This window comes from Osmerus eperlanus, chromosome 15, assembly GCF_963692335.1.
Source record: "Osmerus eperlanus chromosome 15, fOsmEpe2.1, whole genome shotgun sequence".
Taxonomy (NCBI): domain Eukaryota; kingdom Metazoa; phylum Chordata; class Actinopteri; order Osmeriformes; family Osmeridae; genus Osmerus; species Osmerus eperlanus.
Window position 1 is genome coordinate 13,452,597 of NC_085032.1, and position 23,956 is coordinate 13,476,552.

At 45.9% G+C, this 23,956-nt stretch overlaps 1 protein-coding gene across 2 annotated transcripts in view; it reads right to left on the bottom strand.

The window, feature by feature from the left end:
- Positions 1 to 594: 594 nt before the first annotated feature.
- The window catches only part of kcnb2b (potassium voltage-gated channel subfamily B member 2b), a 71,281-nt gene continuing 47,919 nt past the window's right edge, over positions 595 to 23,956 (bottom strand). For both annotated transcript variants that reach the window (XM_062480078.1, XM_062480079.1), the window contains exon 3: positions 595 to 6,471. In XM_062480078.1, coding sequence (XP_062336062.1) covers positions 4,351 to 6,471 — 2,121 coding nt within the window. In that variant the 3' untranslated portion in view covers positions 595 to 4,350. The remainder of the gene's footprint in view (positions 6,472 to 23,956) is intronic.

Below are 23,956 nucleotides of genomic sequence, written 5' to 3' on the forward strand. Positions count from 1 at the left end.
CCTGCAGCTGTATTTAAATAATGTGCTTGTTGTATAAATATTCACCAGAACCTTTAAAATATTATCCAAAGTTAGATCATTACTATAGTTATTCCCCTATCAGTTCCATAACCCCTATACAGGACCAACGTTTCACTGTGATAACATCACTATGACTAAATCTTGAAAAAACCCAAGACTACACTCTCTCTTCCATACTAGTCTTCCACAGTAGCCTACGTATGCTGATCTGATTTTCACAATGCACGTAGCCTCTGCGGAGATTTATTTAAAACGTATTGCTTACAGAGAAAAAAAGGCTTAGCATACTTTTGAAGGCACGGTCAATTAATTGTGTGCACTGGAATGAAAATGCCGTTTATTTTATCACTGCTGAATTAGTTAATTATAATAAGGGCACCTATTGCAAGTCTGCATTTTTGAACATGACTGTCTTGAGTTGATTAATGGAACAATTATTGCTATTTGTGATTGCTTGAATTGATTAATTAGTGAAACTACATGGTTTAGTAGTAGTAGCAATAGAGTCTTTATAAATGACTCTGTTTGCAAAAAAAAAGAAGACACACATCAGTTATATACACATTTATTTGTTATCCTGCATATGCTAATAGACATAATGGGGAACAATGCTCTACAGAAATGTTGACATACATGTACTATAACAAAGTGTTCTGTGGTCACATACAGGTTGGACTACTACATGCATACAAATATGCTGCTTTGTACAGAAACAGTCTGCAGCTCAAAAGGTGTCTACTGGTACTGTCCTTCAAAACTGAACAAGAGTAGAGTTTAAAACAAACAAAATCCAAAAATAAGAGGCAGAATACACAAAGACATGGTAACAAACAATGTAGCATAATGCTTCATGGAGTAGCAGGGTTGGGTAGTTATGCATGGAGGAAACAGAGACCATTCCCTCATAGAAAATAAACGACACAACCTTGTTGCTGTTTACTGTTTAACACAAAAGATAATAATAATGCGACACAGTACAAACAACACAGTCCTTTTGCTGTTAGCTCACAGAGTTAATTTCAGCATCCACGCACAAACATCATCCCAAAGGAACCAATCCAATCAACTCAGTTTCTTTACTTTACCTGTATAATAAAGGATTTCTATCCACTCACATGGAGAGGGTGATAAATACAAATGAGAAAAAAAGAAAACTGTAAACTGATAGTATAAACAGGATTTTCAAAAAGACTAATGAAAAAATAATAACATATCTTTCTATTCATGAATGTGTCCGTTGATTTTCACATAATGGATCACTTTACAAGAAAAACCTTAACATTCCATGAATATTTCACAGAGAACTCACTCGTAAACAAATACATGTTTTAATGATACTGGAAGTCTGGACACACAAACACAATGACGGACAAACCATGGCTGACCCCTGATTGAATGGACCTGTTTGAAGTTTGCATCCACCGTCACAGTCACAAACATCCCAACATCTCCGCCTCGAAACCCAGTGTACTCACCATTTACCAATGGACCAAAGTTCCTGTAAGCATGCTATGAGGATTTGAGAACCATAAGGAGTTGTAGCGTGGACAGACCAGGCTAAATGGCTTCACTAGGAGCAAATCAGTTCAATTCATCCAATGACCAGGGAGATCTCTGTTTGAGTTAAAATATGGCTTCAAATGGTGTCTTTCTGTCTATCTGTTGAGCTGGCTGTCCATTTAAGCACTCAATCAACGTAAAATGCATTCAGTCTGAGCTCGAAGTCAACTAGTTGTCTGAAAGACTTAAGAAATACCCACATCCTCTATGTGTTCCTCTCCATTGGACTAGTCTGATGGGAGTGAAAATGGGGGTGGAAGATATCCAGGGGGGAAATTATGGCTGCTCCCTGTTAAACAAGACATCAGTGTGGATTTGACAACATTATCTTTAAAAAATAGGAATTGTTTAACATTACCTGTAAAATAAAAACTAAATCTATCCAATCAGAACATCACAGAGTTATAGAAAACCTGAGAACTCAACAATATTACTGGCATCTATTACATAAAGACCTGATTTTTCCTATAAAATTTGAATTTTCTGTACACTGCTATATGAACAAAGCCAAATGACTTGCTACCTTCTCATAAACAGCTTGTTATGAAAAGGCACGCATAATTTCCACCACCATATGGCAGGAAATTGTGGCCGTGCTTGATTTTGGTTTAGAAAAAATAGAATCATTCTCAACATAAATTCACAAAAAAAACAAAAGACTTTGTCTGTGGCCACTGAAATCCTGTTTTAATTTTTGAAATAAACATATGTTGGACTTCCGCAATTTATAAAAGGCCCTTATGGTCAATTTGAATCTGTATCCCCAAAGCCAAATCAAATTTGAGGTCCATTGCCATCTGGCATTAGGGTGACTGAAAGTACACACCTGCCACACAGTATTCAAAGCAAAATCAAATTATCTGTTTGCATCGGGATTATGGTGTCAGCAACACTGTTATTTCATTTTATATTAAAGATACATTATCTTAAAAATACAAGTAGTTTCCGCCTGTACACTTACAAATCTCACAGACAGAAAATAAAGTGCCACAATTCTTGGCCTGCATAGTTTGCAGTATGATGTATTGCACTTCCCACTTTTTCTAATCAATGAGAACCAACTGAAATGTAGAAGTCATCCACCTCGTCCGAGTTCTGTTCTGGTTTATGTGGCTTCCTCTAACCCACTACTAGTTGTTTTTCACTCAGTCAACTGCCATGCCAAAGCAATATGGATATATTCCAGCAAGACATTGGAATAAAAGGCAACAAAAAAACAGATATTTTCATTCTGTGAAAACAAAAGCGAGAAAGAAAAACTTTGGGTCAAGTTAGACTGAAATCTTGTTTTGTTCACTGTAAAACACAATAATGTACATTTCAAGACACTACAGATATATACAAAAATGTCTTAAAGAAAGAGCAGGGTTGGATAAACTTGCAGGTGTATGTACTGTAACAGACGGATAGTACAGGATCTGACAGAGGAGGATATGGGGCTGAAGTCACAGACAAACCCAATGAGAACAATCAAATTGAAGTAATCTACAAATTACACTTAATGTTGCTGAGCAGAGAGGATGCACTGACAGATGACAATAAAATGACAAAGCATGATAATATTATTGTTTTGGTCCTCTGACAGTTAATCTGACAGCATATTATCATACTTATTTCCTGTATTAGACTATTATGGTTGCATCTGTCAAAGACAGACCTACAGTAAGAACACCTTTAGGATAATGACCAGACCTACACTAATTTAATTGATACACATCATATTTTCATAGACCTTTTCTGCTCTACTTGAAAGCTCTACAACTGATCTAGAATAGGCCTACTTATCTGCTGTGTAATTATTAAAACTACTTTAAGATATCTGAAGTCAGCAAGTAAATAATGCAGACAGAAAGCAAACAAGTGGACCAGACTATGTAGTTTTAATCAACCAAATATATAATATTTAATGCCCTGGTCCTAACCTCTGAATGCAATACATTTAAGTTAGTAATTAAGTTAAGCTGAAGCTTCTGAAGTTCTTTTCATCACTGGTTATGTATTTGGCAACTACAGGTATATACTCAGTTGTGGAACAAAGGGGGTTTAATCCTTCTATCCAAATAAAGTGTGACGGTCATTAAGTTCTCACAAGTTCTTATCAGGACAGTAAACCAAAACCAAACCAAGTAATATGCAAACCATAGACAAGAATGTTAACATTAATTGCCATACAGAATTCAGAACACAAAACATCATCGTGTTGTCATGGTACACATTGCATTTCCACAAAAGGGTAATGATATGTTTTTTATAGGTCGCTACGTTGCAACACTCTCTGATGTCTCTAAATGCAATCTCCCTCTTCGCATTTGAAATACTTTTCTTTAGCCATCCTGTGCATTGGCATTGCCTTTGTTGTCATAATATTTACAGTGGAGCGCTTACAGCAAACTAAGCACCATAAAATAACAAGTTTTTAAATGCATGCTTTTTATGTTCCCTCTGTGCATTTCTCTCTGTTGCTATAAAAGAAAGATAAGGTCCATATTTACATTAGGATATTTAAAATGTCTATATACTTTGCTAAGTTCTCTTGGTTTCGCAAGAGCCTCTTCTTTGAGCCCACCGTTTTCTCCCACAAAGTCTGCCGAAATCTTCAACAGTGCTGCAGTCTCACCTTCAGCGAAACACAATGACACAAGTAAAAGGGACTTGTCATGCCATGCAAAAATATCTTTAACTATATCACTGCACCCTTTTCCTTCGTTTCTCTTCCTGTCTTCATCCACACCAGGCATTCTCCCCTCGACGGCCCCCCCCCCCTTACAGTCACATGCTGGTTTCACAGGTGGGGGAGAGCGTCCCATCGCCAGGAATCAGGTGTATCTCAGGTGTAAACATGTGGTTCTCTACTTTGTGTCCACTTTGGTTGCTGTCAGCTTTGCCCTCCCCACCGGCTCCCACCACACCCTGGGTGCAGTTTTGTGCTGACGAGGAACCAACAGCACCACCTGCCACCTGCATCATGCTCTTCTCCTCATGGTTCTCTGCCAACAAACTCTGGTCTACGGGGTCATCATCTCCTGGAGGGGTGTCCACCACCAGCCTCTGAGGGGACAAGGGGCCGGTCTCCTCCTCAGGGGTGTCTGTGCTGGGGATGAGCGGTGAGGTCTCTCCCTCGGGGGTTTGGTCCTCCAGAAGGCTGGAGCTGATGTCCTGAGGTGACGTGGTGCTGGGGGGGGTGAGGGGACCTTCCTCAGGAGTCTCGGTGAAATTGACCTTCAACCTTGTGGTGTTTACGGGATTGTTGCCCCTCAACGAGCTTCTGATGTTGTCCACAAAGCTGTCAAAGTTCCCCTCCCCATCCTCCTGGTTCTCCTCTTCTGGGGACTGAGCCCCGGCACCTGGCTTGACGGGAACAAACTCGCACAAGCCGTCTTTCAGTACAGCGCCAGGGGTTTCTTCAGAGCTCTCATCTACCGTCGACTCTGGGAGGGTCAACTGACTCAGGTCTAGAGAGGCAGGAACCCTGGGATGTCGGGCGTTGCCGTCTCCAGGGGCTCCAGAGGGCCTGTGGTCGCCCCCTTCACCGAGCTCAGCGGTGCAGCTGGCGAAGCTGTCCATGCTCGACAGGCTCCGGATCTCCGTGACAACCTTGTCTTTCGGGGCAGGCTCCGAGGAAGGCGGGACCTCCTTCATTTCCAGCTCCACTTCCTGTGTTGGTGCAGGCTCGGACTGGGGCTGGTGTTGTGGGGGTTTCTCTGTCGTGGTGGGGGCCGGTGTGGTGCTCATGGTGCTAATGGAACTGGTGTTGAGGTTGGTGAAGGACTGAGACTTGCTCATCTGGTTGTACATCTGCTCCAGTGTCTGGGCATTGAGGTGCTGAGGGCTGCCTCTGTAGGGCAGGGGGCTGCCTCTCCGGTGCTGGGGGCTCCTGGGGAAACGCTCAGGGCTGCCAGTGGTGGTGATGGTTATGCGGTGTGGGGAGGCCATCAGGCCTGAGTCAAGGTTCCTGGTGTCCAGTGACCTGAGGCTGGTGTCGGAGGCGACGCGTTTGGGCGTGCCTCCCCAGCGGCTAGGCGTCAGGTGGTTGTCCTGAGAGCACTTGTCCTCTCCCTTCTCCACCACCACATCCATCAGCTCCATGCTGCGGGCGAAGGCGTCCTTCATGTTCATGGAGACGATGCTGCCGTTCCTCTTGGCCCTCTCCAGGGCCTCCCGCCTCTTGATGGCCTTCTCCTGCCTCTTCTGCTCCTTGTAGAACTCGGAGAAGTTGTTGACGATGATGGGGATGGGCAGGGCGATCACCAGCACACCGGCGATGCAGCAGAGACCGCCCACTATCTTCCCTAGGAGAGTCTGCGGATAGATGTCGCCGTAACCGACCGTCGTCATGGTGATGGTGGCCCACCAGAAGGAGGCGGGGATGCTGGTGAACTTGGTGGCGTCTTCGTCCTTCTCAGCAAAGAAGACCAGGCTGGAGAAGATCATGATGCCCATGGCCAGGAAGAGGATGAGCAAGCCCAGCTCGTTGTAGCTCCTCCGGAGGGTGAAGCCCAGAGACTGGAGCCCTGTGGAATGTCGGGCCAGCTTCAGAATCCTCAGGATTCTCATGATCCGGAAAATCTGGACCACCCTCCGCACGTTCTGGAACTGCAGCACGCTCTTGTTGGACTCTGTCAGGAAGATGGTGACGTAGTAGGGGAGGATGGCCAGGAGGTCGATGACATTCAGAGGCCCCTTGAAGAACTTCCACTTGTTGGGGGAGGAGAGGAAGCGGAGGAGGTACTCCATGGTGAACCAGGCGATGCACACGGCCTCAACGTGGGCAAGCTGGGGGTTGTCATTGGCCTGGCCGAACTCGTCAATGACCTGAAGTTCAGGTAAGGTGTTGAGTGACAGGGCGATGGTGGACAGGATTATAAACAGGATAGATATGATGGCCAGAATCTGGAGAGAGGGAGAAATTATACAGATATCAGTCAAAAAACTGTAAAATATTGTTACAAAAAATTACACGTACCTTTCATATTCATGTCATGGAGACAGATACATGATATATCACATGTGCACATTTCACTTTAAGAGAGGTTTTGGCTCCATGCGCTGTCATTGGTATATTAATTGACCTCTCTGTGTCAATTTTCTGTAAAAGGGCTAGAATATTCTAGTTTTTAAACAAATGCGGAAAAAAGAGAGAACATGTTTTATTGATGGGGAGGATTTGGTGCCACCTATTGATTGAATATGTTATAAGAATTGCAACCACACTATTCTAAGTATCTGATGTTGTCTTAAAATAGGTAGCTCAGATTAATGATGAGTGGATTGTTCGCATTAGATTTTTTACACAGAGTTACCAAACATCTTTCCTTTTCCCTCATCAAGGTGACCTGTGGTTGTTAGAGGGCTATGAAGAACATTGACACTTTTGGAGTACACTACAACTGTTGCTACATCCAATTTGCAGTACAGCTTGTTCCTCCCAGAATAGAACTGAACGTGTGTTATCAACTCTCTCCCCAGCACCCTAGGAAATGACTGCTTCCCCAGTAAAGGTAGAGAAAAGTCACATTGGGAGCACATCTGGCTTCCTGGGTTTAAGGTGATTCATCTCCTCATCAATGTCATGTCCATCCATCACAGTGGTCAAATAGTCTCAGGCAACTACAGGCCTTAGAACTTAAACAAAAAATGAAGAAAACATGTTGATGTTTATCAAAACATCCAAAACAACAACTCACACACACACTTACCCACACGCACACAGACCTAATACCTATGACTGTGTGCACCTATTGTCAGATTAGAAATGTTCATGGTGTCTGAATATATCTCTGAATGAACCACAAAAAAGATGGGCAAAGATTCAGGATATCCTCTGATCCCCAGGACTCACACAAACACAGATCGCTGACCTAGATAGAAAACAATGTGCTGACAATCCAAACCTGGAGTGAATACACCCTCAGAAGGTAAAGATAGTGTTGTAAAATACTAATGCTAAAATCTTCCTGTGGAATGAATGGGCAAACCCGTCAGCCCTGACAGGGAACTGATCTAGTTCTAGACTGACAGGGAGGAGGAGGAAGAGGAGGAGGAGGAAGAGGAGGAGGCAAAGAGGAAGAGAAGAAAGATGAGTAGGATGTGAAGAGGTGAATGAGGAAGAATGGAAGGAGTAGGAATGGAAAGAGGACAAGCAGGAGGAGAAAATGAGGAATGGTGTAGGGGGTAATATCAAACTTTAATAGACCATACCTGGCCTGCCAATCCATCTAAACCCTTGGGAGAGGCTGGATATTCATAAAATGATATTACGAGATAAGTCAGTATGCATAAGTACGTGTGTGTGTGTGTCTGCGTGTGTGCTTGTGTTCTGACCTTGACACCACGGAAGAACAACCACTACTGCTTCCACCTCTCATCCGCCTCCAATTACTCCTCCTCCTCCTACTCCCTTCATCCTCCCCCACTTCCTTCTTTTGCCAGGAGAGATGTAACTTCTTTTGTGTACAGTTGGGATTAGCTGAGTTACTGTGCACACCCATACTGTGCTGCTGCCTCTGCCCACATGGATGGGGGTCAGAAGCGCCTGGCCTCCCCTCTCCAGCTCTGCGGGCCTACCTCGGCGCAGCATCTCAACAAGTACAGCACTTGTACGAGCCGAAACCAGAGGGAGAGCCACTCTCTCTTTTGACCTGAGTTATATATTTAGAAACAAATACATGTATTACAGTTTAATGAGGAGAAATCGCATTCCTGCCAAGGGAAGCAGAAGCAGCATTCTTTAAGGGAAACAAGTGCACTACAACGAAAATGTAAATCCAGGTCCTTATCCAATACACTAACCCTAACCCTATCATCTCTCAGTGTGCTTATCTGTAGTGTAATTGGGCGCAGCGATTTCCAAGATAATAGGACATTGTAAGAGATATATCCTCTCATAGGTGAAGGGAGAGGGCTAGACAATGGCTGGACAACCTCCACTAATACATCACCAAAAACTACAGACTAATCAAAATGTTTTAGCTCAGTCATGGTTTGTGTGACCTTCAGAGTCCCCAGACTTCATTCCTCTCCTTTATCCAGAAAAGACAGAGAGGTGATTGGTTCTCCTGGCAGGAAGTGTTGTTTTTAATTAGTTCTACTTAGGCCAAACCTTTTATCAGCTCCCGGACACAGCTTTGTTGAGCTAGTCTGACTGGCCTAGTATGTTGCCATGGTGACCCGAGGACACATCTTGATTGCTTTCTAACCCCCAACCTTTCTGGCAAGCCTGTTAAATCCTCACCCTGGGTCATGGCCATAGAACCCGGTGACCTGCTTTCTTGTACTGATTGAGAAAAGGTTTTAGCAAAGAATCAGTTCCTAAAACTGGTGAGGTGATTATAATTTTATACCATAAGGATCTTCATTTCCATAACGATATTAAAGTGCTTACAAAACCTGATCCAGAAGCTGAATGCAACATATGGCTTTACATTCTAAAATAAGAAGGAAACATTTTGGAGATGTACGGAAGGAGAAACAAGTAGACCTGTGGAATATGCTCAAAACGCTCACAAACACACACAAAATATCTCCAAGGACCCTCATGTGCCATTGCCGGCAACTGGCACGTCTTGCTACTGAGCTTTCCTGAGGTGTCTGCAACTGACCTTCTTTAATTGAGTGGGAGTAGTTAAGAAGATCAATTACTCAGGTCGCCCCTCATTTGCATGGGCGGCAGAGAACAGGGCAGCGGGTAGCTGTGACTGCACGCCACATCATGCCTGCATGTCCTGGAGGAGAGTATGTCCCCACTGCCTGACCTGGAAGTGACCTAGCAGACGTCACAGCAACCACTGTCCGCAAAGGAGTTAACACAGACTAAACCTTGCTACTCAGAACCAAGGGTAATATACCCAGGGATGAGGTATGAAGATTATCCCTGCTATGGTTAGAAAATCAACAGATGTTTCATATAGTTCAGGATATGGATACCTCATTGAGTGCTGACATTAGAAAAATACTAATATGTTTGTCAATATTTTGTCAGACTTTGTCCAGACCTTTACGTTTAAAGTGTCTGGGAGTTAACACTGTACATGTGCTGGACAAGTGCTTACATCAGATCATGTGCTTATGCTACATGAGCTACTCCTTCTTAATCTGGGGCGAGGGTTGATTGCGGTGTAACCTTTTACTTTTAATCTCTCTCTTTCACCTTCCACCTATCTCTCAGTCCCCATCTCCATCTCTCTTGTTCTCTCACTATCTTCCTCTCTCTTATGCTCGCTATCTGTCCCACCTTTCTCATTCCTCCATCTCTCTCTCTCTCTCTCTCTCTCTCTCTCTCTCTCTCTCTCTCTCTCTCTCTCTCTCTCTCTCTCTCTCTCTCCTTCTCTCTGGGGGATTTGTCCTGAGGAAACCAGGCTCAGGACATTAGAGGAGTCTGATTGGCTTAGACAGCGAGGTAATGACTTGTTAACAGTGGTTGAGGTGATTGGTTACATGCTCCAGAAGAGCTGAGCCAGACTGACTCACTGAACTTCCATTCCTGCTGACTAAACAACTAACACAGTTGACATGGAATAGTCGTTTGCGCTAATTCTTTGCACTGATCTGGGCACTGATCAGAAGCCTTGCATCCATTGTTGTGTAACACAATAATAGAGTTTATGTCAAACTAAATGTCTTGGGTAATACCTTGAAAATACCTCCTACAAAAGGCTGGAATGAAGGCGGATGGTTGGCATATGGAAGTCAGTTCTAGCCATTTCCCGCTGTCACCTTCCTCTGGACTCACGGGAGGTCTTCAGGGAGGCCACAACAGGACGTGTCACATGACCCAGCATCTCTAGCAGTAAGGGGTCAGTGCTCCGGTGCTGCCGCTTGTCATCTCCACGCCAGCGACCCGAAACATCCGATAATCACCCTGCTGCTTCCCCCGCCCCCCCCACCACCTCTCCTCACAAATAAAGGACTTTAACTCCCCCTAACTGCCCTGTCAAATGCTGACAGGTCCTGTGGCCACTAATGGTTACGGCCTGCAGCACAGATCAGCATCCCCCCGCCCCCTCCATCACCCCATCCCTTCATCTGTCCCCCCGGCGGGAGCGAGAAGAGGAACGACCCTCAACACACCACCAGCAGCCGCCTGTCAGCCGGGAGGAAGCCATCGATTGTGTACACATCACTTTGGAGAGACTGACCTCTGGCTGGCCATGGATAGCCCCCCCTATCGATCCCCGTCTCTCTGAGGCCCGGCCCGAGGCCCGGCCCAAGCCCTGGCCCGAGGCTCGGCCCGAGCCGCGGCGCACACCAGGACCTGGAGCTTCAGCTCCTACGCCCACTGTGCCATCGATTCGGTCCGGACAAATTGAGCCATTCCTTAGGTATGATAATCTCCTGCTGCTGAATCAATCATAGTGATTATGCAAATGTGGACTGGTCTTCATCCTGGTGTGATGTACAGTGTGATGTGTAGTTACCTTCCAGAGAGACCGATGGTATGGGAGATGTCTCCGTAGCCTGGTCTCCACAGGAGTCCCACTATCCCCTGGGTGAACTAGACCTAGAACTATGGCCTTTATTATTGACAATATGGAAATTTGTTTTCCTCTGGTCCTCCATCACACTTATACAGCTGGTCTCATCACAAGCCCACTAACTACAGTACTGTTTATGGAACACTGTACCAGACAATACACTCTTATTTCCTTGCTAAGCACCATCAACTTGTACATATTATAATTTTAGATCTGTTGACCACTGATTGGTAGACAGGGGACAGGTATACACCATGCTAGTTTTCCAACACCCTCCTCCTGACCCAGCCACAAAGAGGCAGCACAGACACTGCACGGGAGTGGCCTGACCAGAGACAGACAGTCTGGTAGGAGATTATGTTTGTCCAACAGGCCCTTTACTGTGATGTGGAAGTTTGGGAAAAAGCCAGAGTCATTAAAGTTTTGGAACCTAAATTAAATGATAATCAATATATGGGTGATTTGGCTACTCTGAAGCAGTAGTTGAGGAGGTAGTGTGGGTCAGGGGACGAGGACACGTGGAGGTGGGGGAGGATAGTGCTTTTCTCTCTTCTTACAGCCTATCATTGAGTTTCTGAGCCACTGGACCAATTGGATTGTTCAGGGAAACCAAATCACTTCCTATGTGAGGCTTTCAGTCTCAAGACTTTGCTCTAGTCTGCAGCAGACCTCTCTGAACACACGCCTCTGGGGTGAGGTACAACTGCCTCAACACTCTCCTCTACTCTGAGGCAGAACTGCCTCAACACTCTCCCCTAATCTGAAACAGAACTGCCTCAACACTCCTCTACAGTGAAGCAGAACAGAGCAACATCTCTTCAGGATTATACAATGGACACAAAAACTAGACCAAACCAGACTCAACTGAAGACTATTGTATGTTATGCGATGTTATGCTACAGTTTTATATGAGGTAGCTATGGCACTGTATAGGCTCTCTGCATGACATGATCTTACAGTGGCATGGGGATGAGAAACAAAACTAAACACCATCCAAGTAATGTTATGATCAGTGACCTATGCACTTTTGTAAAGCTCTCTCTTGGAAGTCGCTTTGGATAAAAGCGTCTGCTAAATGAATAAATGTAAATGTAAATAACCATTCCCTCACCTGTGTTGCAATTACGAATAATATTTCTCCAAACAAACCATATTTAATATAGACACCCTAAGAAACGGATGGCATTTATTTAGATGTCAGCCCAGAAGACTAAGCTAAACGTGGGATTAAGAGGGTCAACAGGGGGTCGAGGCTGTGTGGGAGGGTTTAGGACGTTCTGTGGACAGTGTGGGAGGAAACCGCCAAATAGACTCATTAGACTACAGCAGAGGGTGGGGGCTGAATTTCCACATTATTAAAAACACACACACACACACCGAATGATTACCATCTTGACAATAGGCTCCAATTATGTTTTATGCATATTTACATCCTCACGTTCATCTATAATCTCATTGTCTTCAGGCGTATTTTATCTATAATTTCTTTGATACCAGGTGTATTTTAATCATGTAGGGGCTCTAATGTGACACACAGGAAACAGGTCTGGATTGCTCTGTGTGTGTGTGTGTGCTGAACAGGGCCGGCCCAAGGCATAAGCGAACTAAGCGGCTGCTTAGGGCCCCCGTGGCCACCAGAGGGCCCCCAAGAGCACATGAAATTACAGTTTAATGTACCGTGTTTCTTTAATTAAACGCTGCTCTCGTTTAAACGCCGCACCAAAAATGAACATTGTGTAATAAACGCCGCCCAAGAAATACGGTAGGAGTAGAATGTCCTGAAATACCTAGTAGCAGCATGTCATTTTAATAAACATTCTCTTGTGTTGCACTACATTTACATTTACATTTAGTCATTTAGCAGACTCTCTTATCCAGAGCGACTTACAGTAAGTACAGGGACATTCCCCCCGAAGCAAGTGGGGTGAAGTGCCTTGCCCAAGGACATAACGTCATTTGGCACGGCCGGGAATCGAACTAGCAACCTTCAGATTACTAGCCCGACTCCCTCACCGCTCAGCCATCTGACTCCCACTAGGGGTCCACTGTTAGCTAAATACGTTTCAAATATCACATCAACATACCTTACTTAACAAATTACTCTAGCTAGCTAGAGGCTAGTTGTTACAGTACAGTAGTTGGCATTAGAAGGGAAGCTTACAAAAAAATAGCCAGAAAACGAATAGCAGTCTAGCCTATTGCTAAAGCCTGTCTAGATTATCTATTGAAAGAACTGGAGAAGCAGGTGCTCTTGCGTTAGCAAGCTAAACTAGTTTACAGGCTACAGTAGGTAGTCTAGGCGTTTTCGCAATCTAGCTAGCTGTTCTTGCATTCCTTGCAAATCAGCCTTAATACAAAGCAGATGAGATAGAGCTAGCTAGTCTAACTAACATTGACATTTGCTCATTGCTTAATCTATGATTTAGAAGACGGTACTGTTCAAACTGTCTAAAAACATTTAATGTAGCGAACTAACACGTTAGCATGTTCGCGCAGCTATCCTAGAATACCGTATTTCTTCGATTAAACGTCGCCCTCAAATAAACGCCGCCCTCGAATAAACGGCGCACCAAAAATAAACAATGTGTAATAAATTGAAGTTTAATCGAAGAATAACAGTAATTAAGAAAAAATAATAACAATTGGCGACGCCGAGGGGCCCCCAAATAAATTCTGCAATAAGGCCCCATAAAGCCTTGGGCCGGCCCTGGTGCTGAAGGTGTGAGGTGCAGTTAACCAATGCCCCTGATGCAGCAGTGTAGGCAGACTGCTTATGAAAAGAACCTTAATGAATAACAAATCCACACCCACTCTCAGGCTACCTCACCCTCTGCCTTGAGCCAGGAATATTCATCTCTACATTTCATGAGAGAAAGAGATGGACTGAGACAGAACAGTGGTGAGAGAGAGAAACAGAGGGACAGAAAAGGAGAAGGAGGTATTATTTTAGTTTTCCCCCTAATGCCAATGGCCTGTCTCTACAATTAAACACGCTCAAAGAATCCACTTACCATTCAGGGAACACAACCACATGATAAAGTCCTCATCTAGTCCTTAGTTCATACGAGGACGACAGAGACAGGGTCTGGATGATGTTGTTTACGTTTACATTTAGTAATTTAACAGACGCTCTTATCCAGAGTTACTTACAGTAAGTACAGGGACATTCCCCCCGAGGCAAGTAGGGTGAAGTGCCTTGCCCAAGGACACAACGTCATGTGGCACGGCCGGGAATTGAACCGGCAACCTTCTGATCAATAGCCCGATTCCCTAACCGCTCAGCCATGTTTCCCATCCTGGCGGCTGCACCAGGACTGAACCTTTGGATCGAGGGACAGCCTTGGCTGAGATCTGTGCATGTCCCACCATCTTTTTTAGTCCACAGAAGCCAAAGTAATAACCTCTAACCATGTATGAGTGACTGACAAGGCTTTTTATGTTTGAATCTGAGGGGTGTGACTACTCAGTCTATTTCCAGCCTGATCTATATTTGGAAGGTATTTGTGTGTTATTTTCTTTGTGCTGTGCTGTAAGAGAAAGGACCCAAAGTGGGCTGGTATGAAATATTCATTTATTTGACACACGTTCATTACTTCACTGTGGAACCAGTGACACCAACACACTGGCGCTGAATTGGCAACCCAGTGGTGTGTGGCACAGCGGGGCAGACTATTACCGTCACCGACGGAAGGTTCCGGGTCAATGAGGCGGCACGCTGCTCCTATGCTGGTGGGAAAAGGCCACATAAAGGATATGATGTAGGCTCAGGAATGAGACATGACCCAAACGTTTCCTCAAATGCTACCGTTTCAGAATCCAAACCCCATATCTTCTCGTACTCATCTTGCATCTGCATTCTGGGAAGGGGTGCCTATGGAAATGGCTGAGTTGAACAAACACCTTTCCTTGCAGAGGAAGCTGGCGATATCACAAACAGCTCTCACTTACGAGCTGCTTCCTGTATGAAGGAGCTGCCCTACGCACTGATGAGTCACACCGACAAGCAAAATGTACCCTGGAATCGTTGAAGCTTCATGTAATGACTTGAAACCATTTCATCCATCCTTGAGCGAGACTCACACAGCTTCCAATCAGGTATATTGATGAGTTTATTTATGGGTGCTGGGTGGAGCCTTAAGTGATCTGTTTTCTGTAATAAAACCCCAAGGCTACATCCATCCTATCCAGTGACATCCTGTTATATCCGTTGCCGACATAATATCTAATTCCGGGTGCACTCTAACATATATAGCACACTGAGGTTGAAACATATCAATTTATTCTGCACTCTTAGACAACCTGGATGTTTTTTTGATAACATCCGTAGCAAAGTCAGCAGTTTCTGGAGTGTTTGAGTGGGACTAGTGTGACTGGGTGTGCTGAATGTCACTGCAAGGGGACAAGTCTGTCACAGCTCTGCATCCTAAGGCATGACTAGACTGCAGAATCACGTCAAATGACATGATTAGTCTAAATGGGAATCATCTTCCTCTCCTCCTCTCCCTTCAATCTCCCTCCTTTCTCTTTCTCCCCTCCCTCCCCTTTGTCTGTCACTCTCCCCGACGTCGACAACAAAGATATCTGTGTGAGGCCAAAAACAGTGATGGTGAGAAAGAGAGAGAGAGAGAGAGTGGCAGAGAAAGAGAGGTGTTTATACAAGAACTGATTAAACCATGTCCTTCCACTGTGTCCTTTCACTGCCAGCAGATTGTGTGTGCACGTGTGTGTAGTGCACGTATGTGTGTAGTGCACGTGTGTGTAGTGCACGCGTGTGTGTGTGTGTGTGTGTGAGAGTCTGTGAACACGAGTCCCCGGAGAGACACTCTACGGCCCCCGTTGAGACACAACATCGTTAACCTCTGCCTCGGACATGGCCTGCCTGAGGAAGACAGCAGTATGGGATGTATGCATACCCTCTGCAAGCATGTCATACATACATGCATCCTACTGTTGAACACGAGAACACGCCTTCTGCAGCCGCCACAGCAGCCACACGACGTGTCGGGATCTGAAACCCATCTGAGAGGCTCAAACCACCATGGGTTCTATTATACTGAAGAACAGAGATCGTACATGATCCCTGCTGAAGCATGATAATGGTCTCAGATGTGTTTGTGTGAGCAAGAGATAGAGAAACACATGGAGAGAGAGAGACAGAGAGAGACAGAGAGAGAGAGAGTGAGTGAGTGGGAGAAAAATAAAGTGAAAGATAGAAAGCCAGATTGCCAGAATGAAAAGGGAGAAAAAGTGAAATAAAGAGAGAAAGATAGCTAGAAACGGAAGGGAGGGGCAGGAGGGGGGGGGGGGGGGGGGTAGTCCCAGAGTGTGTGTAGGCTCGTGAGAGGGCAAAGCAGACCAGGTTAACGGTGATCCCAGTGAAGTTGTGTCAGCCCGGGTGTCTTCCAGCTCTAATCTCCCTGCCACACCAGAGGCAGCACCTCCCCAAGCCAAAAACTGCAGAAGGGAAGGAACACTAAAACAAACAAAGTACCGGAGCGTTGTACGCCTTAATATTCATGAAGCACAAGCGCCGCAAATAACCTTCCGCTGGGCCTCCGTGCCACGCTGACGGGGCTAGCTCAGCAACACTGCTCACCAACATCACGAAGAAGAAATCTCTTACAGGCTCCAAACTTCCTTCTACCTCCGAGTGCGTGGACAAAAATCATGTATCTATGTCGTGAGGGGGATGAGAGGGGTGGCGGAGCAGGTATGTGTCGGAAATGTTTTGTTCAGTTTTGGTATCCCCCTCTCAGTGACTCTTCTGGAGGAGATAAGGACAGGATTAGTGAGGACTGTCGAAGCGGACAGGATGGGGCCTCTCGACACGCGCGCACACTCACACACGCCCACACTTGCGCTTATGTACACACTGTGCGTTTTGTACAACCACACAAACACACACACACACAAACAGCTGCACTCAGCAGGAGGCTTCCGATCGGCACACCTTCCTCAGATGAAAAAGAGAATTCCCTCTTCACACTCTCTTCCTCTCACCCCCTTCTCTATCTGTTATGCTCAATGACTAAGTGTCACCTTGCTCTCTGAGTCAAATTCTGTAACCATGGAGATGTCTTAAGGCACAGGCGAGCTTAATACAAGCAGAACAGAATGGAGCCGTGATTTACATTATATTACTGTTGCTTTTCAATTATGAAAAGAGTACAGAGAGAAAGGGAGGGAGATTACAAAGACAGAGGGAGAGAGGGGGATAGAGAGACATAGGGAGGGAGAAAGAGTACAGAGGGAGAGAGAGATAGGGTACAGATGCAGAGAGAGAGAGATAGGGTACAGATGCAGAGGGAGAGAGAGATAGGGTACAGATGCAGAGGGAGAGAGAGATAGGGTACAGATGCAGAGAGAGAGAGATAGGGTACAGATGCAGAGGGAGAGAGAGATAGGGTACAGATGCAGAGGGAGAGAGAGATAGGGTACAGATGCAGAGGGAGAGAGAGATAGGGTACAGATGCAGAGGGAGAGAGAGATAGGGTACAGATGCAGAGGGAGAGAGGGAGATAGAGAGACATAGGGAGGGAGAAAGAGTACAGAGGGAGAGAGAGATAGGGTACAGATGCAGAGGGAGAGAGAGATAGGGTACAGATGCAGAGGGAGAGAGAGATAGGGTACAGATGCAGAGGGAGAGAGAGATAGGGTACAGATGCAGAGGGAGAGAGAGATAGGGTACAGATGCAGAGGGAGAGAGAGCGAGTACAGAGAGAGGAGCAGGGAGAGACAAAGCTTCCTCTGAGCTCGCGGGAAGGGGAGCGGGAGAGGACACAAAGTTCCACAGTTTATTGTCTGCCTCAGTAAAGTTGGGGTGTCTTTTATGACAGGATCCTAATATACAGTTGTGAGCTGGAGCACATTCTGCAAAACACAAAGAGAGAGAAAGAGAGGGAGAGAGAGAAATATACAAAGAGGGTGAGCGAGAAAGAGAGAGCGAGAGTACAAAAAGAGAAAGATAAAGACACACAGAGAGCGAGCGCAAGAGACAGATACAGAAAGAAAGGGAGGATCATTTCAAAGGGGTGCAAGACTGTCCACAAGACGCTGCTCCACAGTCCCTTTAAATCCTAATCTTAATTTGTGTGCTTGCGTGTGTGTGTGTGTGTGTGTGCATGTGTGCACTGCATTCGTACACGTTTCACTGCAATCTCACATCCCCCGTCCGACACGGCTCCTCCCATGTTTTGGTATGGCAGAGCACATCCCTCCCGCTACAGAAGCCCAGCTCAGGTGCAGGCCTATTTGTTTAGTCATTTAGCAGACGCTCTTATCCAGAGCGATTCACTGTCAATCTCAATCCCTGCTCACACAAACTGCAACTAAAGCTATCTGCTTGCAGTGCACATAGATAGCTGGATTGTTAGCTGATAGATTGTTATTCAACTTCAGTCAAGGACAAAGAAACACTTACCAAGCCCGTGTGGGTCCTAGACACCTGACACGTAGCTGCACTGTGACTGTTGAAACAGTCTCCTGAGCAAGCAAGGGGACTGAGATGGAGAGAGATAGGGGATCTGTTTACAAGCAACACTCAATGAGACTCCCTCCAATCAGGAATGAATCGCTCATGAATATATTTATGAGCGAGTGCGAGCATGAGCAAGAGCTAAACACCAGTTACTGAGAGAGGACAACAAAAAGAAAAAGAAAAGGAAAAGCTAAATCTTAGCGCCCCTCTGTTTGTCTGTTAAAATGGCTTGTTTAATATTCCACTGCAGTTCTGTTTAGAGACAACCCCAACTTCACACTCAAGATGAAATCTCAGCTAGTCAGACTGGTCACAAACGACCCTTCTGCCCCTGATGTGGGTTCAAACATGAGACACACACCTAACATACTGCAAACTGGATCATACTTGAGACACACCTCTGACATTCTGCAAACTGAACATCGGAGTGGCCATGCAGATTCTCTCTAGCAACCCCGTGAATGGATTCACTTGTTTACCAGCAGGCTTAAAAAATGAGGATGACACGGAACAAAAAGCAACACCTAAAGAAGTGGAGCGGGGTGAGGGAGACTGGAGGAGGGGCTGAAGTGGAGCGGGGTGAGGGAGAGGGGGACTGGAGGAGGGGCTGAAGGGGAGCGGGGTGAGGGAGAGGGGGACTGGAGGAGGGGCTGAAGGGGAGCGGGGTGAGGGAGAGGGGGACTGGAGGAGGGGCTGAAGTGGAGGTGAAATGTTTCCGTGACACTGTGTCTCAGGAGGACAATGAGGAGGTGTCTCTCCCAGGCTGACCCCCTGGGGTGCGCGGGCTGCACGCCACGCCTACCCGAGGACCTTACCGGACCTCACTCGAGTGTCGAGTGTTCACCTTGCACGGCAACACCATATACATGCGCTGGAGTCCACTTCATTACATTACAATTTGAAACAGCTAAAAGGGACGTTCAATAATGACTCAACATGACATGCTCCACAATGGCACACACGATAACAAACCGTCGACACTAATGCGACTCTGATCAAAAACTGAAAGAAACGGTTGCGTAAACGACCATGCAATTGAGTAGAGTGCTGTTTTCCTAGCAGTGGAGGAGGTGTCTGGGCGAAGCGACCAGGCTGGTGTGGGTGAGGGGGGGGTTAGTGCCCCGATAAGAGGAAAGCAGTAACGAGCGCACGCTCTCTGCCTTTGTCCCGACGCAAATTAGACCGATGATCTCCTGATGGGAGATCGCTAGGAGACGGTTGCCATGGCGTTGGTGTGGTGGTGCATGGCGTGGTTGGGGGCAGAACTGAGAGGGAATGAGGAGGAGGTATTGATAGGTTGGCTGTCCTTGAGAAAGCCCCGATTGGGTTGCCCTCACTCTTCACGGGAGATTTCCGTTAATTAATCCAAATTAGAAAGAATATAAACATTCACTCAGGGGGAGCAGGCACACACACACACACACTGACACACTATGGTTGGGTTACATTATGGGCTGTGTCTACGTATTTTGTGTGGTTGTCTTTTTGACAACCAAAAAGACAACCACACACACATTTTGTGTTGTTTGAGTGTGCCACTGTAGGAAGCCCCTGAAGGAAGTCCCTGAAACATAGTTAGTGCAGGTGCTCTAGGCAGGTACTTCTGCTGGTGTGTGTGTGTGAATCTCAACTTTCTGCTTCCACAGATTTAAATGACACAGTTTCCATTGGGTGATAAAGAGTGGAAAGCTGGATGCAGATCTATCAGATTATTTGACCATTCTTCCAGCGGGGGAGAGAATGAGAAACCGCTTATAACCTCTGTCTATCCCTACTAAAGATAGACTGCAAATCCTATTACAATTATCCTGAATTACCCTCAGACAGAAAGGACAGTACATACAGTACCAGTCTACCAGCTACTGGTACTGTAGCTGCACCTATACCAGTATTACATCTCCTTTAAGCATGTACTGTAAATGCAGAAAACCCACCAATTGAAGGAATTTCGATTGGATATGAGGAATGGCTGTGGGTCACACAGGCCTCCCTGTCTCCTGCCAGTTCTTTAACCTTAAGCACATCGTGGATAACACACCTGAGAAAAGCCAGGGAAACGCACGCACACACACACATACACAGATACACACACCATACATTGCACCCACACACACAAAAGTGTGTGTGTGGGTCCTGCGTGCAACCTAAACCATCTTCCGGCCCATGATGCTGTGTGACTTACATTTTGTCCCTGTGAGAGGCGATTCCCACTTCCTCCCCTGACATCAGCGCAGTCCAAGGGTGAACATGAGCCAACGTCTAAACCAAACTAGTATCCTATCCACTTTGAGTGTGCCAGGTGATGGGGGTTAGGGTTAGAGGGGGGGGGGGGGATTTAAAGGTCAAAGGTGAGAAGAAAGTACCAGAACAGGTCTGGTAATCCAATTGTCTCTGTCTTTGACATACACTTATTTCCACTTCTCTTAGAGCCTGATCCAGAGCACCATGCAGGGGAGAGGAGGGGGGTCAGGAGGAGCGCTCCCCCAGGTTCCCCAGGTTCCCCAGGTCGCCCAGGTTCCCCAGGTCCCCCAGCCATCATCTCACTCTCCTCAACATCGGCCACAAAGAACAGGGCCGACTTTTCTGTCCCTTGAAAGCGTGAAAGCGAAGTTCAGTGTTGTTCCTTTGAGTTATGTAAGCCAGGCTCCAGGCAGTTCAGTCCCTCTCTGTCCCGTCCTGCTAGTGATGCACAAGCCACTAACACCTCACCAAGTGATTCCTCACTGAGCCAACAAATAGCTCTCTCTCTCTCTCTCTCTCTCTCTCTCTCTCTCTCTCTCTCTCTCTCTCTCTCTCTGTGTCTCTCTATCTGTCTCTCGCTCTCGCTGTCTCTTATTGTCCTAAGAAGTCAGATGTCTCCTCTTCTTTCCTCCTATCAGATGTCCCTGTCATCATTGCCCACCTGAATAAAATACTCAGTCCATTTATCAGATGGCAGGGATTGTGTCCGCGCAGATTAAAACTCTAGAGCACAATCTCTATTCTTGGGACTCTCTTGGGCACTCTCTCTCTGTGTTTCTCTTTCTCTCTCTTTGTCTTCCTGCATCAGCTAACGTTTAACGTGGTTCACATGCTGCAGGCAAGTCTGTTAACACGTGCGATTACACACACGCAAACAGATGCAGTTCTGTTCACAAGGTTTCAGTACTTAGTTATTCCGTTATGTTAAGAAGTCAAAGCATTACACAAACAAACAATTTATCCAAATACAACAAAACACAAACAAACATTGTTTTAACCAGTATTTCCATCCAAATCCCAGTCACATCTTGCCAATTCAGAAGAAACTTTGTGAAAGTGAGAGAACAAATATCTGGGACAAGGAGTGTGTGTGTTTGTGTGTGTGCGTGCGTGTGTATTTGACAGCAAGTACCATGTGGTAACTCTCCCAAGCTTTTAGCGCTAGCGCCCATTAGCCCGCAGTTCTAATGAACAGCATTAGCAAGGTCTTCCTGCAGATTACCTCAACACCCCGTCCTCCTTCCTCCCCAGCTACAAGCACTCCAGTCGCAGACACGGTACAGGACACAGCCACAGGACCCTCTTAGAAAAACCCCACAATCAATGTCAGCCATCGATTTATATTTCATTAGCCTCAGCCAGGTTGCCTTGCAGTGAAAGACCCTTCTGAAAATGCCATTTTGAATGACTGATAGGAAACAGTAGGCTCTGGGTTACCATGGAAGAGCTAAACCACCAGTACATTATGGAGGTTATTTGATCGAGGCCTTATCTTTCAATCTGCCCTCCACTTCTTTCTCTAATTCAAGCCTATCCATCCCCCATGTATGTTTGTGTGTGTGTGTGATGGAGCCTTAACTGTGAGTAACTTTGCGTGTCAGAGTGTTGAGTAAGCAGTTAGTGAGACTGGGATAAACCCCTGGAGTGTTTGTGTGTGTGATAGTGTGTGATTGTGTGTGTTTGTGTGTCTCACGCTGTGTTTCAGTTATTCAGGCACCCGTGAGAGGTCACATACTCCTGGTTGTCCCATGTCCCTGAGGGATGATGTCATGGCCTGTGCTGGTGTTTGTGTATGTGTGTGTTTCCGGGGTCATGTGTCAGTGTAACCAGGGGTTATACAACAGTTGGACATGAACAACAGCGGCTTTACCCTTGGCACCAACATTAGATTCCATTACCCCTCTCTCCCTCCACACGCCCACAGCCATCAACAACAGCCGGCGTCAGAGACAGCGTTACTGATTTGAACGTGGTGGAGATGGGTGTCTGTTACCACCAGCGTAGCACCTGTGCGGCATGGCGATGAGCCCGAACATGTGGCGGCCGGCCGGGGTAAACAAACAGCGTGCTCCTTTTACATGCCTTCCTGATGATGGGGGGGGTCTGCTTTGGGAAATGAGGCGCACACACACACAAATATAACCAAGCGCGGGCACACACAGTACATTTTACATTTAGTCATTTAGCAGACGCTCTTATCCAGAGTGACTTACAGTAAGTACAGGGACATTCCCTCCGAGGCAAGTAGGGTGAAGTGCCTTGCGCAGGGACAACGTCAATAGGCACAGCCGGGAATCGAACTGGCAACTTTCAGATTACTAGCCCGATTCCCTAACCGCTCAGCAACCTGACTCCAGTAAATACCAGGAACGAGGACAGACCTTAACTAGGAGCTGGTAGTCCTAATTAAGTACATTTCTTCTTTTGTAATGATTCAGAGCTTCACGTGCCCTTAGGGCTCTAGCCATTCATTGATTGTAGGAGACAAAATACCAATTAAAATGTAGTATGTGACAATGATGAGGAAAGGCTTCCTGTTGGTGGATAATCAATTCCTCAATTATTTCAGCTAAGAAAGCCAACGCTGCTCTCTCTCATTCTTTCTCCCTCTTTCTTTCCATCCTCTCTCTCTCTCACTTTCGCTGTCCACATACTAACAGACCTAACACATACTTGTTATCTGTCAACAGGAGCTTGAGTGGAAGTGTGTGTTTGTGTGCATGCTAAGCTGCGTGCATGTGTTTGCAATACAATGAGAGATTGAACACCATCTCAGTGTCATCCCATGGGAAAGATGCACTTTTAGAAGGAGAGAGAGATAGCAACAATTAAAGAGAGAGAGAGAAAGAGACAGTGAGTGAGAGATAGAGAGACATACGTAGGTATTTAAGGAGATAGAGAGACATAGGTATTTAAGGAGAAAGAGAAGGTCTGTGATCATGTAGAGGAATCTCTCCCGGTGAGGACATTATTATAAATAACTCACTCCCACTTCTACTGACACCACCCTTAATTAAACACACACACACACTCAAAACCAAGAGATGACGTAAGTGGGTCTGTGGCTCTGGTGGTGTACAGTTTGTCTGATAACAACACACTAAGGAGCACATGCTGCCTATCTGTGTTTTAGAATCCAATCATGGATTCTAAAGCTGCCACTCAGCAGATCCAGAGCTGCCGTGAA